At 35.9% G+C, this 15,664-nt stretch overlaps 2 protein-coding genes across 2 annotated transcripts in view; one reads left to right on the plus strand and one right to left on the minus strand.

The window, feature by feature from the left end:
• Positions 1 to 3,211: 3,211 nt before the first annotated feature.
• The window catches only part of LOC122642883 (40S ribosomal protein S28-like), a 57,231-nt gene continuing 44,778 nt past the window's right edge, over positions 3,212 to 15,664 (minus strand). The window contains exon 4 of the mRNA XM_043836495.1: positions 3,212 to 3,238. The gene's annotated coding sequence lies outside the window, so the exon portion shown is untranslated. The remainder of the gene's footprint in view (positions 3,239 to 15,664) is intronic.
• On the plus strand, positions 9,821 to 12,338 carry LOC122642887 (protein SOSEKI 1-like). The gene is made up of 6 exons (XM_043836501.1): positions 9,821 to 9,965; positions 10,069 to 10,138; positions 10,227 to 10,339; positions 10,454 to 10,916; positions 11,012 to 11,104; positions 12,139 to 12,338. The coding sequence occupies exons 1-6, from the start codon at positions 9,827 to 9,829 to the stop codon at positions 12,320 to 12,322; spliced, it is 1,062 nt and encodes a 353-aa protein (XP_043692436.1). The 5' UTR covers positions 9,821 to 9,826; the 3' UTR covers positions 12,323 to 12,338.

A 15,664-nucleotide genomic window follows, 5' to 3' on the forward strand; every position in this document is an offset into this window, starting at 1 on the left:
CAACATTTCTCCTCCCTATATGATCTGGGTTTGTCATTCATGAATGTGATTTTCTTATCCACACCTCTTAAAGTATCAAATAATTTGTAATCTTTTTTTTTTTTTTTGGTCCTAAAATATATATTTTTTTCCATGAAGGTAAATATTTTCATTTCACGTATGTACTCAAAAAATGCAGATGACAATGACAACATTTGATAATAATTAGCTTTCAAATTTTTATTTTTTTTTGTAAAAATAAAAATGCATTAGATCTAGGAAAGAACATATCAATAATATTGTCGTTAACGATATCTTGCATATGCCTACTTCTAGTCTTAACTGCTAAGTTATGAGTAATTGTCTATCCATCTTTTTAATACAAAAGGAAATAATTGTATTCAGAGATGATTGGATGTCAAATAGTACTGAAAATATTTCCCAAAGCCAGTTCACCATCTTTGTCGAATCTATCTAAATCTCTATGCTTTTGCATCCCATTTATAATAATACTCTAAAGATTCCTTATTAGATCCCTATTGCTTGGTTTCTTGAGTAATCCTATAAATCTCATATTCATATAAGTTGAAAAATACTTAAATAGCTTTTGAGAATAAGACAAGAAGCAATTAAAAGGTGTCAAATTCTAAATACACCAATAGAGGTGTCATTTAGATTTATCCCTCTATGTGTATTGATGCACTTTAAAAGTGCACTGCCAGTGCACCGAACTTTGAAAGAATAAAAACTGGAATATATAGGAATGATGTACGCTTTTGATACCCCGATTTCTATATCATTTAAAATATTTGAATTGAAAGAATATAGTTTTCATAATCATAATTTAGCATTTGTAAACATTTGATTTGGATTAGCTTTTTAAATCATAAGAAACTTGATGGTACAATATGATTTAAGATCCCTGCTAATTGGAAATGTATGGTTCATTATTATGATCTAATTTTTAAAATATTTGATTTGAATCATAACTATTCATTTATAGGATTTTAGTTTATGTGGCAAACATAATGGTATAGTCTAATTATCTAAGATTAAGCCTTTAGAAGCTTATGAAATATTTCAATTAAAATGATACAAATCAACCATTATGATTTCTCATGAGATAATTCATTTGGCATAAATTTAAATTATGGCAAACACGATGGTCTAATCTTAGAACACGGTGATACAATCTCGTCTAAGATTAGACCATAAAAAATTCTAAAAATTCCACTTGAAAAGGTAGATTTCAGCCACAATGTCTTAATTAGCATTTTTAAACTTTTGATTAATTTGGATCATTTCTTATCAATTGTAAGCTTCTCTTAACAAGCATGGCTAAAAAATTGGTGGACGAACAACTATTTATTCCACGTGGCATGTTAAATGGGGCTAAAATTTAATGGAGAGGTAGACTACCAAAATCCCCACACGAAGCCATCTTGTGTGCTGCTATTAATGTAGCATGGGAGATTCCTCCTACACTAGCAGCATGGAGAGCCCTCACCCCAAAAATAATTTTTGGGAAAAAGGATTATGTTCAGAATCGTGGCTCATGTTTCTTGACACAAGATGAAATGAAATGATCGCCCCGCTCCTGTTGATGCTTCCCCAAATGCGGGGGCCACGCTCCTGTTCAGAAAACTCTCACCCGTATTTTTTATTTTTTTCATTATATATTTTACAATTCCGAATGCCAAGGATTTTCAGTGACTGTCAATAGAACAAAATTTTGCTGTTACAAGGTTGGCAGGCAAGGAAATGGAATCTTAAAGGGTATTTTAGAAAATACTAAAACCTAGGAAAGTATTTATGAAGCCTGCATGGCTAAAAAATTGGTGGACGAACAACTATTTATTCCACGTGGCATGTTAAATGGGGCTAAAATTTAATGGAGAGGTAGACTACCAAAATTCCCACACGAAGCCATCTTGTGTGTTGCTATTAATGTAGCGTGGAGATTCCTCCTACACTGGCAGCATGGGGAGCCCTCAGCCCAAAAATAATTTTTGGGAAAAAGGATTATGTTCAGAATCGTGGCTCATGTTTCTTGACACAAGATGAAATGAAATGATCGCCCCGCTCCTGTTGATGCTTCCCCAAATGCGGGGGCCACACTCCTGTTCAGAAGACTCTCGCCCGTATTTTTTATTTTTTTCATTATATATCTTACAATTCCGAATGCCAAGGATTTTCAGTGACTGTCAATAGGACGAAATTTTGTTGTTACAAGGTTGGCAGGCAAGGAAATGGAATCTTAAAGGGTATTTTAGAAAATACTAAAACCTAGGAAAGTATTTATGAAGCCAAAGGGGAAGTGAATTATATTATTCCATTTCCTTGGCTGCCAACCTTGTAGTAGAAAAAAAAATTTCATGTCAATGAGCCACCCTCAACGCCATTTTTGTGACAATAGCAAGTCTCAAAAAAATGATTGTGATGTGCATATCTACTCAAACTCGGTACATAATTAGAGGATAAAATGTGTGCATGGATTTAGTTCATGGCATCGGTCAATACCAATACCATTATGTATCAGCTCAATTTTCAGATCAAAATAATATTTTTTGAGATAAAAAATCCACTCTTCATATCGATCTGCCAAAGTTACAAGTAATTATAGATAAGAAACGTAATTAGAGGTACGTAGTTTATCTTTTAGTTTTTCCTAAACTTGAAAGGGAAGTGAAAAGCTATGGTTGTCTTGTTCTTCTTGTGTGCCGCCGTCGTCTTCAACCTCTTCAATTCCCCCATGCAGGAATTAAGGGTTTCTTACCTTAACGGGAATTGGGCTCTGTATCGTCTATCTCTAAGAGTGCTCTAACGTCTAACCCATTTGCGTGTTATCGTGGCTTTTAAGCCACGGGAATAGAGATCCATATATCCATGGCGGTGAAAGAAAACACTTAAAATTAAATAGAGAAGAAGAGAAGCTGGCCAAAACCAATGTCGTTGTTAGTGCAGTGGTTCACCTTTGATGGCCAAATTTTCCTTTCTGAGGATTCTTGGGGAAACAGATTGAGAAGGAATAAAGACAAGAGATCGAATTAGATCATTTGATTGCTGTTTCAGGGTCTCTGATGGATCCGAAGTACTTAACAAGCAAACGCAGGCGGGCTTGCTTCAAAAGAGTGTGTGTGAAAGGGTTCTCTAAATATGAGGTGTAGGAAATTCCTACATATTCAAATTTTTTGTTTTTTTGTTTTTTGTTTTTTGTTTTTTGTTTGGAGGAGGGAGAAAATATAATAAAGAAATCAAATGTGAGTAGGTGTACCCTACACCTCATGTTTTCAATGAAATGTTAGGGTAGAGGGTACGCTAGCACCTCTCTGTCTATCTCTCCATCTAATGAAATGACATCGCTGCACTCCCATGTATAGCGCCGTTTTATCACACTTCATTGGAACTTTTTCACCATAGCCTTCATAAGTATCGTTATATTAGGGAGGGGTTAACTTCTACTTCATAATAATTAAGTGATGAGAGGTAATGATGACATAAGACTCCAATCATAAGTTGCATCACGAGTGGAAAACCTTCTCTATAGGTGAACAAAACTTAGACCTATATTTTAAGGAGAGGATTCTTTGAGCAAGTTGCATAGGTCACGAGTGCATTAATGAGAAGCGATTAAATGGTTTTGTACATAAGGGATAGAGATGTCGTTTCAAGAGAAAGAGAGAGTACCCTTCATAGTCGTTCCAAGAACCTTTTCACATATTTTAAGTCAATTTACTATTTATTGGCTGGATTAAATTGTTCTTCACCCAACTCAGCCAAATTAATGGTGATGTAATGTTATGTTTGGACTTTGGGTTCATCATTAACAACCACATCTATTGTTCAATAGTCTTAAATACCCCTCTTGTTTGGACAACTAGGATGGTTGAATAGATTCTCTGTTCACCATAAGTGTAAAACTGGTCCCTGGTTCCCTACTACTTTACTAGTCTCTCACTCTCTCTTCTTCTTGTTGTTAGTCATGAGTACTACTACCCTAGCTACTAAATTATAACCACTATTATATCAGTGGGGAAACCTGCAATAAATCTCCCAATGAATAGAATCTTGTCAAATTGACTTTAACTTCAACCGGACCTAACTCATGGATTGTAATTTATGGGGCCAACCAGCTAGGGTTGGTATTTTCCCAGCCTTGTCCTTAGGTATGATATGATATGATATCACCTTTAGTGGGATGGGCCAACTAGCTAGGGTTGGTATCTGCCCAGGCCTGTCCTTAATGGTTCAGGTATGATATGAATTGATGATCTTTATTGGGTGGGCTAACTAGGGTTGGTATGTGCCTTTCCCCGTTCTTCATGGTTGGGGTATGGTAAAATATGATCTCTATTGGGGAACTACATAAATTCGAGTTCTACTCCTCTACATGTACCAACAGGTGAACGTAAATGTGAGAGCCAATCACATTTAATTTTGTTTCCATAAAAATCCTTCCCTTTGTAAATGGTAAAAATAAGACAGTTGGTTGGCTCTCACATGTACGTTCACCTGTTGGTACATATAGATTTTCCATTCTCCTCCATACATTCACCCTTAATTTAAAAAAGAAAAAAACATAAACCGGATGTGATCGAACTGGAAAAACCAAAACTACCTCTTTTTGGTCCAGTTAGACCAAGGTTATAGAATGTAATATCGGATACTATTCGATTTAATGTTTTAATTTTATTATTTTTTGAGATTTTGCAGCTATTTACAATTTCCTTCTTTGGTAAAAACTATAGTTCTTTTCATCTAATTTGGTTTGAACCATGGCAGTGGAGAGAGAATCTCTTCATTAATCCCCTCTAATCCTCTGGTCGGAATGGAGAAAGGTATTTTAGATCATGAACAATAAAAAGTGAGAATTACTGATGACCCGATAGTCCAATCATAGCATAACATCACCATTGATGAATTAGGTGAAGGAAAACTCAATCCAGTTTAGAAATTTTTTTCAAGAGAAGCATTCTCCGTGTTAGGATGATTCAGATCCAACGAATTAGCTGCTTTTGCTTCTATTTTGGATCTCTCATACCAATGTAGAGGGTCTAAGTGTCTAACAAATTTTAATTACTATTTATAAGTTTCTTTAAATTATTCAACAACAAAAATAAGAAAGATTACATGAATTTATTTTCGATAATCCTTATCCTTCTTTTAAAAAAAAAAACTGAAAATAAATTAAGAACTAGTGAATAGTGATAGCATATTAGATGATTAGTTTATATGTGATACATTGATAATTTTGTTTATTTTAGCAATTAATACATAGGGATCCTTCAATTCTAATAATATATTAAACAAAAACACTTGAAGTTAGAAGTTTAACAAATATTAGTTACAAAATGTTAATTAATATAACCCGTAAGTCATAATATAAATTTCATATGGAAAAAAAAATGTTTCATACATGGTTTGTTGAGAGAGGGTTATCTTGGTGGTCCAAATATCTGCAGGGGGTAGTTATGTTGACATATAAATTTTATGGACATATTGTTTACATCATCATTTAATAATTTAGAGAATTTCCGTCAATCCAATCTCTCATATGAAAAATAAGAATGTTTGAGTCTTTGACAATTCAACTATAATAACATACTTAGGGACAACTTCGAATGTGCTTTTGAAAATACAATGGCAAAAGTCCTCATACTAGGGGTAACATAATCCAACCCGAACTGGTAGGACCGATCGAAAATCCAGATCAGACAAAAACCAAATCCTTATTGGATGGTTTCAAAACCAGTACAACATTGAAACTACTAGACCTGCCAAAACTAAAAAACTATTGAAACCAAATTTCACCTTAATTTTTTGACTTCGGTGGTACATGTCAAAATCCAATTCGAATCTATTAAAATTGAATCAAACCGAACCAACGGTTTGACACCCCTAAGTCATATGATATATATGAGAACTCAAAATTAACACGTGGCTAATCCAAAGAAATATTTGGCCGTGCAAAAAATTTGTTTAACCAATGGAGCTATCAAGGTGATGCAAAAAGACTAGATCATATAGAGAAACTTCTTTTAATGTGGGTATTGAGCATTTATATATTTTTCTTTTCGTATAGAATATGGTCAGCTGCCCAACTAATGGTCGGCGGGGGATCAATTGGAATTTAAAACCTTAATTGATATACAAACAATAACATCAAAGAAATGGTTCTTTAACTACCAAGTACCAACTAACATCTTTAAAACAGGAAAAAAATAAATAAATAAAAAGGAAAACCTCACCTACAACATGTCTTTCATTTTCATGGAGAAGTAGGAGAGTGGATCACCAGAAATAGTATTCAGGAGAAGAGTGGAAGTAAACTGACGTTAATGGATTTAGTGAACTGGTTCCATAAGAAAATGACATCCCATCTCTAGGGGTGTCAATGGGTCGGGTTGGGCCGGGTCTGTCATAAACCCTAACCCAACCTTAGGGGTCTTAACCTAAACCCAAACCCAAACCCAATCCAACCTTGGCAGGGTCTGAGAAACCCTCAACCCAGTCTGACCCTGCAAGGATTTTCTCTATCCCAACCCGGCCCTGATTGACCCTGATTGACCTTGACCCTGATCCTGAGCCCGACCAGCCCTAACCCGCCCTATTTTCATCAATGTACATGGTTTAAGGAATTGGAATCGAATTGCTAATTTCAATAAAATCGGATCGAAATTGATTGGATCTGAGTGTGAACTTGGCTGGCCAATTCATACTGGATTTCTAGGATTCATTTCGATTTTGATCAATTCCTGATTAATTCCAACTGAATCAGAATCAAAATCGGCTAATTCCACTTACTTTTTTTTTTTTTTTTGTGCGAGCTAATTCCACTTACTTGAACCATACAAATGTACCCATGCGAGGGATTAGAGAATTGAGGGGAATAAAGTCATTCACTTGCAACATCTCACCTAGAGAACCCGTAATCGGCATCCGGATGGATCAGAATAATCTGGAATCGGTAGGAATTGATTTAAGAACACCCATTGGCTTGAGCTGGATCAGCCAGGATTGGAATTGGCCTCAATCCAAATCGATCGGGTCTGATCCGATTTTTAAATCCCCGAGTTTCATATCCAAGGATTTTAAACTCGACGGAGGGGATCAAATCAGTCCCTATCGGAGCGGATTGGAATCGATCAGAATCAATCCCAAAAACCCTAAAATCGACCTCTTAGATCAGAAACTTAGCAATCCGGTTCCAAATACCTTAGAGTTTACCACTTCAGATCGGTATTGGCCGGAGTTTATAGTTCCAACTTCCAACCGGCTCTCGGCTTCGCACTATCCAAGAAATGAGGGCATTTTTGGTATTTCGACAACACTGCAACTAGGCCTGTAAACGGATTGGATTCGGCTTGGAAACGGATCAGATTCGGCTCGAAAACGGATCGGATGTAATCGGATTCGGATATTTCCTGATCGAATACGGATACCTCTAAACGGATGCGGATCGAATTCGGATTTTCGACCATCCGTTTACACCTCTGCCTTGTGTAACCCAAACCTTCCTCCCCCTAGTAGATACAATTCACTCTCAATCCATAGTTTTAGATTATGATTCTCTTTTCCTCATATTCTAAAACCTGTTGAATCTTCAAAAACCCTCAAGATCATTATTTACTTAATTTTTTATAATTAAGTATTTAGATTCAGATTTTTATCGGAGTATTCGGATTTTTTTCCGGATGTCTCTAATCGAATACGGATGCGGATCGAAATCGGATTTTCGGTTATCCATTTACAGCCTTAACTGCAAGTGCCAAGCAACAAATCTACTTCTGTTCTATAAAATCTCTCGAGCACCTCATCCAATTTCGCTTTCGCTGACTTGCAGAGTTGAATCAGAGAGATCCAAACTCCAGAGTTTCTTCGGTTTCTCTTTCTAATACTACCTTCGAAGCCGACGCAAGAAGTCGTAGTACAACAGAGCGCTTCAGATTCGAAGGCCTTGGAAAACTTGTAAGAATGATTTCTGAAGTTTTCCTTCTCTCGTTTCATCTTTTTTGGTGTGAATTGAAATCAAGCTTGCTTAGTAATCTTTTTAATTCACTGAAATGAAACGTATTTGTTCCAAAAATTTAGGTCGATTAACTCCAAAATTTGATTCTATGTTGCGTTATATTTGATTAAGAATGCAAAAGTTCTGGCATTAAGAGCTTCAATCCTCTTGTTCCATTAGCTTCAGATTTGATTGCTCTCAAATATCTCTGAATAGCTTCATTTTCTTTTGATCATGTCTTCTTCTGGATTCCTGATGTTCATAGATCCAGAAGATTTTTTTTTTTTTTTTTTTAAATGTAAAATGATCTATCTCTCTCTGTCTCTATCTCCCGCGCTTGAAGCAATTCTTCAGTTCTTACCTAGTGTGTCAGACGCAGGCTTTTAGGTATTAAAATCCTCTGTAGTACCGGCGGGGCGGCAGTGCACATCTGACGGCACAGCAGAGGCCATATGTGCCATGTGTGTCACCTGGCCTCTGCTGTTCCGTCGGATGTGCACTGCCGCCCCGCTGGTACTGCAGAGGATCCTGGTCCGGCTTTTAGTGCACAATTAGGCACCGGTATTGATCGCCATTGATAGCAATACTGACACCGATATGGATACACCATATTAGGTTGGATAATCGTTTTGCCCTTCAAAATAGCGATACCGGTTTTTGGATTACTTTGCCCTCCTCTATTGAGATAACAATGATACGACATCTGCATTGGTATCGGCCATGACTGATCTGATCCCGATACTTAAAATCATGGTCAAACGGGATGATTCGGGGTAATTACTATGGTTACTTTCTGGTTTGGTTCAAGGGGATCAATCCTAGAACTGTCTCATAGACTAAACAAGCTCACATTCAATATTAGGATGATCCAATTCAGACACTCAAAGACTCAAATATAACTATAGGATTGAGCTCCCAGTTGCGGGTAGCATACACTAGTGCCTCTTGTGTCTATGAAATCCCGAAACCATTAAGAGACCTACACACAGGAGGCCCTAGCATGTGCTACGTAGCATGACAACGTTGTAAATCATAATATAAGGGTTTCTTAAATTAATCAGAATTATTAAGTTTTTAACTAACTTGATATTGATACGGCTCAATATGTCCGATATCTATAGATATAGGTATCGGGCGGCGACCGATACCTTAAATTAAATTCATGGTTGTTACGATGTCCCGAGTAAGACTATCCGATCCGATAAAAAAAAAACATGAGATATTATGCCACGTCATTCGTGTCATAACAGTTTAGTAAGAAGAGAGGAATAACCGTCAGGTCAGAATATAACGCTTCAACCGAAATAAAAGGCTGAAGAACCAAAGTAGGAAAAATTCAAACTTCTCTCTCTTATGGGGGTATATTCAGTAATTTGGTGGGATTGGGCTAAAGGCGTTGAACTGTAGAGAGCGGAAAGGAGGAAAGATTATCGCGGGAAATCAGAACCAGAATCGGATAAGTTTCTGAAAAAAAGTCTCTCTATATATGGGTTTAAATCCGATCGACATTTAGCCAATTTCGTTGTCAGATTCTCTCATTTCCATACATTTCTCTTACATCAGCACCTCTTAACGAAATCGAAGAAGTAAATAGGAAGAGAGATCTTGGAGAAAAGAGAGTAAGTGGAGAATTTCTTTTAATAGATGAAGTGAAAACAGGAAGGATTACCTGTTACTTTGTAGTTGTTTTTTTTTTTTTTTTTGGGGGGGGTGGGGGGAGACTGGGGAGGTGTTCTTTGTTTTGATTGAGAAGTGATGAGAGAGAGAATTAATGAGTTTTGGGCTGAAAAGAAGATGTCGTCGTTTCTTGATGTTTTTTGTTGCAGACAGGGGAAAGAAATGGAAGGCAAAGGGGAGTTGATGACGACTCAGTTAAGTCGAATTCATGTTATTTATTTTCTGAGTCGAATGGGACGAATCGAGCACCCTCACCTCATTCGAGTTCATCATCTCAGTCGAAACGGAGTTTATTTACGAGGTTTAATTTCCCCTTAAAACATTCTCTTCTTCTTCTTTGAAACTCTGTTTTTTATTGATTTTTCTTCGATTTCTATTTGTTTTTTTTTTCTTTGGTCTGAAAGATGTTAAGAGATGGCTATCGGATTTGCGAGGAAAAGATATGCCAGATTCATTTGCTTGGTCTTACAAGAGGTTAGATTAGAAAACCTCGTAAATAAACGTCTCCTCTGGAAGAAAAAAAATAATCTAAAATCACTGTAGAAGTGCATTATTATTGCAGGAGGTACAAGGCAGGTTATGTTTGGCAAGACTTGGTCGATGAAGATCTCATCAATCCAATATCTGATAACGAATTCGTCCTCAAAGGATCAGAAATCTCCTCCGTTCCATTGCGTAATCCTAAATTTCTTTTAACTTTGATTAATATATCTCATTCAATGTTTTAGACTGACCTTTGGATTTGATTTGGGGCCCCCAAAAATTTTTTTGTTGGATTTACATATATAGATTCTTGTTCTTGCGGTGAAAAGAAAGCTTCAACCCCTGTTGAAGATACGAAGATGGAGGTGTCACCTAAAACCTCCGAAATCGAACTCGAAGAGGAATCATCAGAACTGATCGACTCAGAGGCATCGACAGTGACAGACGGTTCGATCAAATCCAATGAGAGCAAACCAAAGAAAGAAGAGAACAACAATGAAAAGAAGAATACGAAGAGTACTACAGAGAATGTCAAACCACCATTGATGAGTTCTTCTACGTTCCCCAAAAGTAAGAATTATTCAACCGGAGCTTCCCAGGTGTTTCGAAATTTACTTACGTGTGGTGCGGTTGATACCAACGATTCTGCATTAACGACGATCAGTCGGGTCCAAAGAAATTCGAAGAATAAACTTCCAGAGACGATTGGTGGTTCTGAGAGGATCTTCGGTAATGATTGTAATCGACAACCGCATCAACAGAATTCTAGGTGAATGAATCGAATCGAATCAAATTTAATTTAGTTGTCTGTTTCTCAAATTCTGCATAGCTTTCTGAGACAATTTTCTGTTAATGAATTATCAGGAAAAGCTCTAATGGAATGAAGAACTCAAAGAACACGAATGAGAAGAAGATGGCTTCTGCCGCTTGTAAGCCTGTGGCCGAGCCCATTTGCTCGTAAGTACAATTTAATTCATAAATGACCAAAATGTCCCCAGCTGCCTAGTTTTGGGATGTGTTTGGTATGCATATTGGAAGGCATTTTGGGTTTATTTTGCATTTCTGTAACTATTTTTATCATCCAAGAATGCAAAATCGACCTGGAATGCATACCAAACACAACTATTAAATGATTCTTCCTTGGAACTACCTTAATCTTGGAAGATGCCTTGGGTCATCGATATAAAATATGGTATTTGGCCGGCACTGAATAGGTCATTGATCCAAGTAAACCATTTTTAGTTGTATTTGCTTATGGGTCCGTTCAATACAGATAATTATTGAAATGGATTTTTAAGGAGTTAAACAGAATTGACCTGAACCCTAGAAACCTTTCTTAAATGCGTGTTAGACCTAAAATTTATTCTGAGAATGCATACCAAACGAAGCCCTAGATTATTAAAATTATGTTTTTGATTAATGATTCCATCCTACCCCTGAAAGAGGGGGAAAGGAAAAAATAAGGATCAAGGATCAGAACCACTGTACTATCTCTTTAGGTCGGAAACTTAAATAACATATTTGTTTGAGTGAGGCCAATGCATCATATTGTTAAATGCCAATGGGAAAAGCAGCAATGGCATAATGAGATCAATAACAGGTGAAGCTCACCGACATTATGATTGATTATATTTGGTGGGTAATGGGTCTGCATTTTATTGAAAAAACTCATAATGAGGTTGCATGCTTCTACATAGATGAATTTATTATAAGTATCAGCCTATAAGAAGGGAAGGTAGGTTTAATTGTGGATTTTGGATTTGCCCTGTAACTTAGTTGTGTTTAGTATGTATTTTTCGTTGAATAAATTTTGGGTATAGAATGCATTCTAAAGCAAGAAAATAGAGAAGATTTAGTTTCAAAATGCGTTCTAGACCCAGCATCTATTTCGAGAATGCATAAATATGAAAAGAATAATTTTATCATGAATTCTTATGTGTATTAAATTGATAATTACGTACTAACATAAATAGTCACAAATTGACTTTCAGGCAATGTGGAAAACGATTCAATCCAGAGAAACTGCACTCCCATATGAAATCTTGCAAAGGCATGAAGAACTTAAGCAAGAGTGGTAGTGGTGGTGGTGCTACAATGGCCCCTGAGAAGACATCATCACTGAGATCAACAGACACCTCATCGAAGGATATGTCAACTTATTTCTTGACCTGCTAATCAATATGTTCTTATTCATTTAATTGTCTAAAGTTCTTTTTCCCCCTATTTTTTTTTTCTGTCTATCTCCTAAAACCCATATTTATCCTAATTCCTTAAAGTAAATTTTCCCTCTTCTCCCATAGCTTTTTAAAATGACTAGATTACCCCTTAATGGACTAATTTTTTTATTTTTTTAAGACTTCACGTTTAATACTTATTGTAATTTAACTTTAGAATTAACAACAGATTTAACCAAAATAGACCTCCCTATATATAACAATAAATCAGCCTTCCACATACCCAGCTTAGACTTGATACAGTTAAGAACATTGTTCTAGAGTACCTTTATACCCTTCTTTGATACCAGAGAGATTCTAAGATAGGCAAACCCCTCCTCTCCATGGGGAAAGAATATTAAAAATTCACTCTATGTAAGATTGTCAACGGATATTCGAAAATCCGTATTCGATTCATATTCGTATTCGTTTAGGAAATTCAATTCTGTCCAAAAACTAATCGGATACAAATATGATAATCCCCCTATTTGACAGATTATTATCTGATTCATTTAGCAATCCGACGGTAATAAAATGTCTGAAATATATCTTTGTGTACGTCTATCCGTAAGTTTTTTATTTTTATAATTTTATAAGTTAAGATAATGTGATTCTTTTATTAGATTTTTTATTGATTTATATATATTGTTTTATGCATTGTGATACATGCAATCACATATCTCTTAAAATAAATATAAGATAAAATCAAAAGTAGAAAACGTAAGAAAATCAAAGACTAAGAAGCGTAGAAGAAAAGGTAGTTGCTGAACTCTCAAGTCTCAACCCTAACCCTCATCAACAAAACGGTAAAAATGTCAACGGATAGGATATTATCCGAATCCGTCCAAATATAATCGGATACACATATGATAATGTCACTATCCGACCGAATTCGATCCGTTTACATCATGCTCAGTTGCTCTACAAAAAAATCAATGTCATTGACAAATAGAAGATAAGTAATTTGAAGGGCGTCCCTACCTTAATTCTCGTAAACAGGTTGAACTCTCAGTGGACATGACAAACTCTAAATAAAACTTCGACTAAGAGGACAACCTAGACAAATTCCCTTGGATGGCTCAAAAAAACCAAAACTATCACTATGGAGTTTTGATGTAGGAGCAATTAGACACCAAATAACTTACCATATTTCAAAAATGTCGATTAAACCTTAGAAATTCAAAAATGAACCTTAGATATCCCCATTCTAATCTACATAAGTCCTAGACATATCAAGCTTTAGGGCCATCCAGCCTGCTTACTCTTATGATGTCCAACAAAATCAAATACTTTGTGGGCAATACCAATGTTGACAATAATTTGACGACCCTTAACAAATGCCACTTGGAAGGGAGAAATAATTTTATCAAGGATATGTCTCAATCTGAAGGTAAGAAGTTAATAATTATTTTTGGATGTAATTTTACTTAAACAAAATGATCAAAAATATTCAACACATTCAGCAATTTTACACCCGCATCATTCAAAACATGCTTAATAACTCCACCTCCTAAGATAACTCTCAACTTTGGCATGAAAGAATCTTGTATTTTATACCCTTCGCCAAAATGGAAACCCTAGACTTTTGTAATCAAAAACTTCCTGAGTCTCTAAAATCCCAAAAAAACAAAAAAGTGACTGGATAACTATGAGAGTTAAGAAAGGATCTCAAATGTTGGGGGGCTAAGCTTTCAAGAAAACAGTATTTTTCAAAAAGATACAGCCTCAGTTGAAAAACGTTCCCAAAAAACAAAAGGGATATATTTCATTGTAGAGTTTTGGTAAATATAGTCAAGACTCTCCACTCACACACACAAGCCATTGGTATATGACGAGGAAGGAGACTTGTAATTTGATAACCTAGTGTATATATGATAAGCCTCAAGAGATGCACAAGTTCTTTACACAGAAGAAATACATGGATACAAAGTACTAAAACTCGCGTCTTGGAACCAACTCGGCCTTTGGAAAAATCGAGTCGAATCGAGATCTCGCCAAGTTGGTGCATTTTTATTTTTTTTTACTCGAAGCCTCAACTCGGTGGGTTTTAAACATAGTTGGGGTCTGAAACTTGGTATTCAGCCTATTTTAGGCCATTTAAACATAATGGCACTATCATATTTTGCAATAAAACAAAGTCTAAATCTAAGTTTCAATTCGGAACATAGGTTGGTAGGCATTGACGTACTAAAAATACCCTACTCTACACATAATTTAATAATATAAAACAAGCAAAACATTCAATTAATAGCTAAACAACTTAAATAAGAATTAGAAATGTTAAAGTGATACATCAAACTGTTTAACAGTGTTACAACTATCATCACATAAAATGTGATACATCAAACTGTTTAACAGTGTTACAACTATCATCACATAAAATTACTTTGAATCAAGTATTCAGTCCCCACTAGTGTCACATAGTTTTTCCATGACATAATGTTGCTGTCGAGTTAGGTAAGTAAATACATAATAGATGGGTCATTTTCATGGGTCAACCTGAGATCTGAGATATCGCCGAGATATGTCAAGTTCTGTCGAATTAGATAAGTAAATACATAATAAAAGGGTCATTTCCATGGGTCAACCCGAGATCTCAACTCGAGATCCGAGATCTCGGCGAGATAATACACTTTTATGTACTGTATACCATCTCGTCTCGATTTCTCAGAAAACCGAGATGAGTGCTGAGATCTCGCCGAGTCGAGACGAGTTTTAGAACTATACATGAATATACAACCCCTCCCCCCCAAAAAAAACAAAAAAAAATTATAGTAAAATTCTAAAACCAATTCTGGCCAAAATTTTATGGGCGAGCGGTAGCAGCGCTTGAGCGCTGCCATTATAAAACAATGATGGCAGTGCTTCATCAATCTCAGTCATTGATTTTTTGACATAAAATCTCGGCTGTTCAATTTTTTAAAGCACAAATAAAATGGTGACCTTCTCTGTACTCACATAGCCCTCCTGATCTTTCACTAATTCCATGTGCACCCCTGTTTTTCAAACTAAATACCACTATAGTCCCTCTTGTCTAACGGATCCCAGTTTTTGAACATTTATGGACCATTCTACCCTTTGATAGGGTAGAATGACAAAAATACCCTTCCTTGAAAACTAAAAAAATCTGCAACTCATCTTCCCCAAATCGATTGTGGAAGATGAGTTGCAGTAACCTTCAACCCATTTGCAATTATCCCTGCAAAGCCCTTCAATTGAGAACCCATTTGCAATCATCCCTTGAAACCATAACCCATTCCTTTTTTTTCTTTTAATATATTATCTTCATTCCTTAAGATTGGTT

Source organism: Telopea speciosissima, chromosome 10 (assembly GCF_018873765.1).
Source record: "Telopea speciosissima isolate NSW1024214 ecotype Mountain lineage chromosome 10, Tspe_v1, whole genome shotgun sequence".
NCBI lineage: Eukaryota > Viridiplantae > Streptophyta > Magnoliopsida > Proteales > Proteaceae > Telopea > Telopea speciosissima.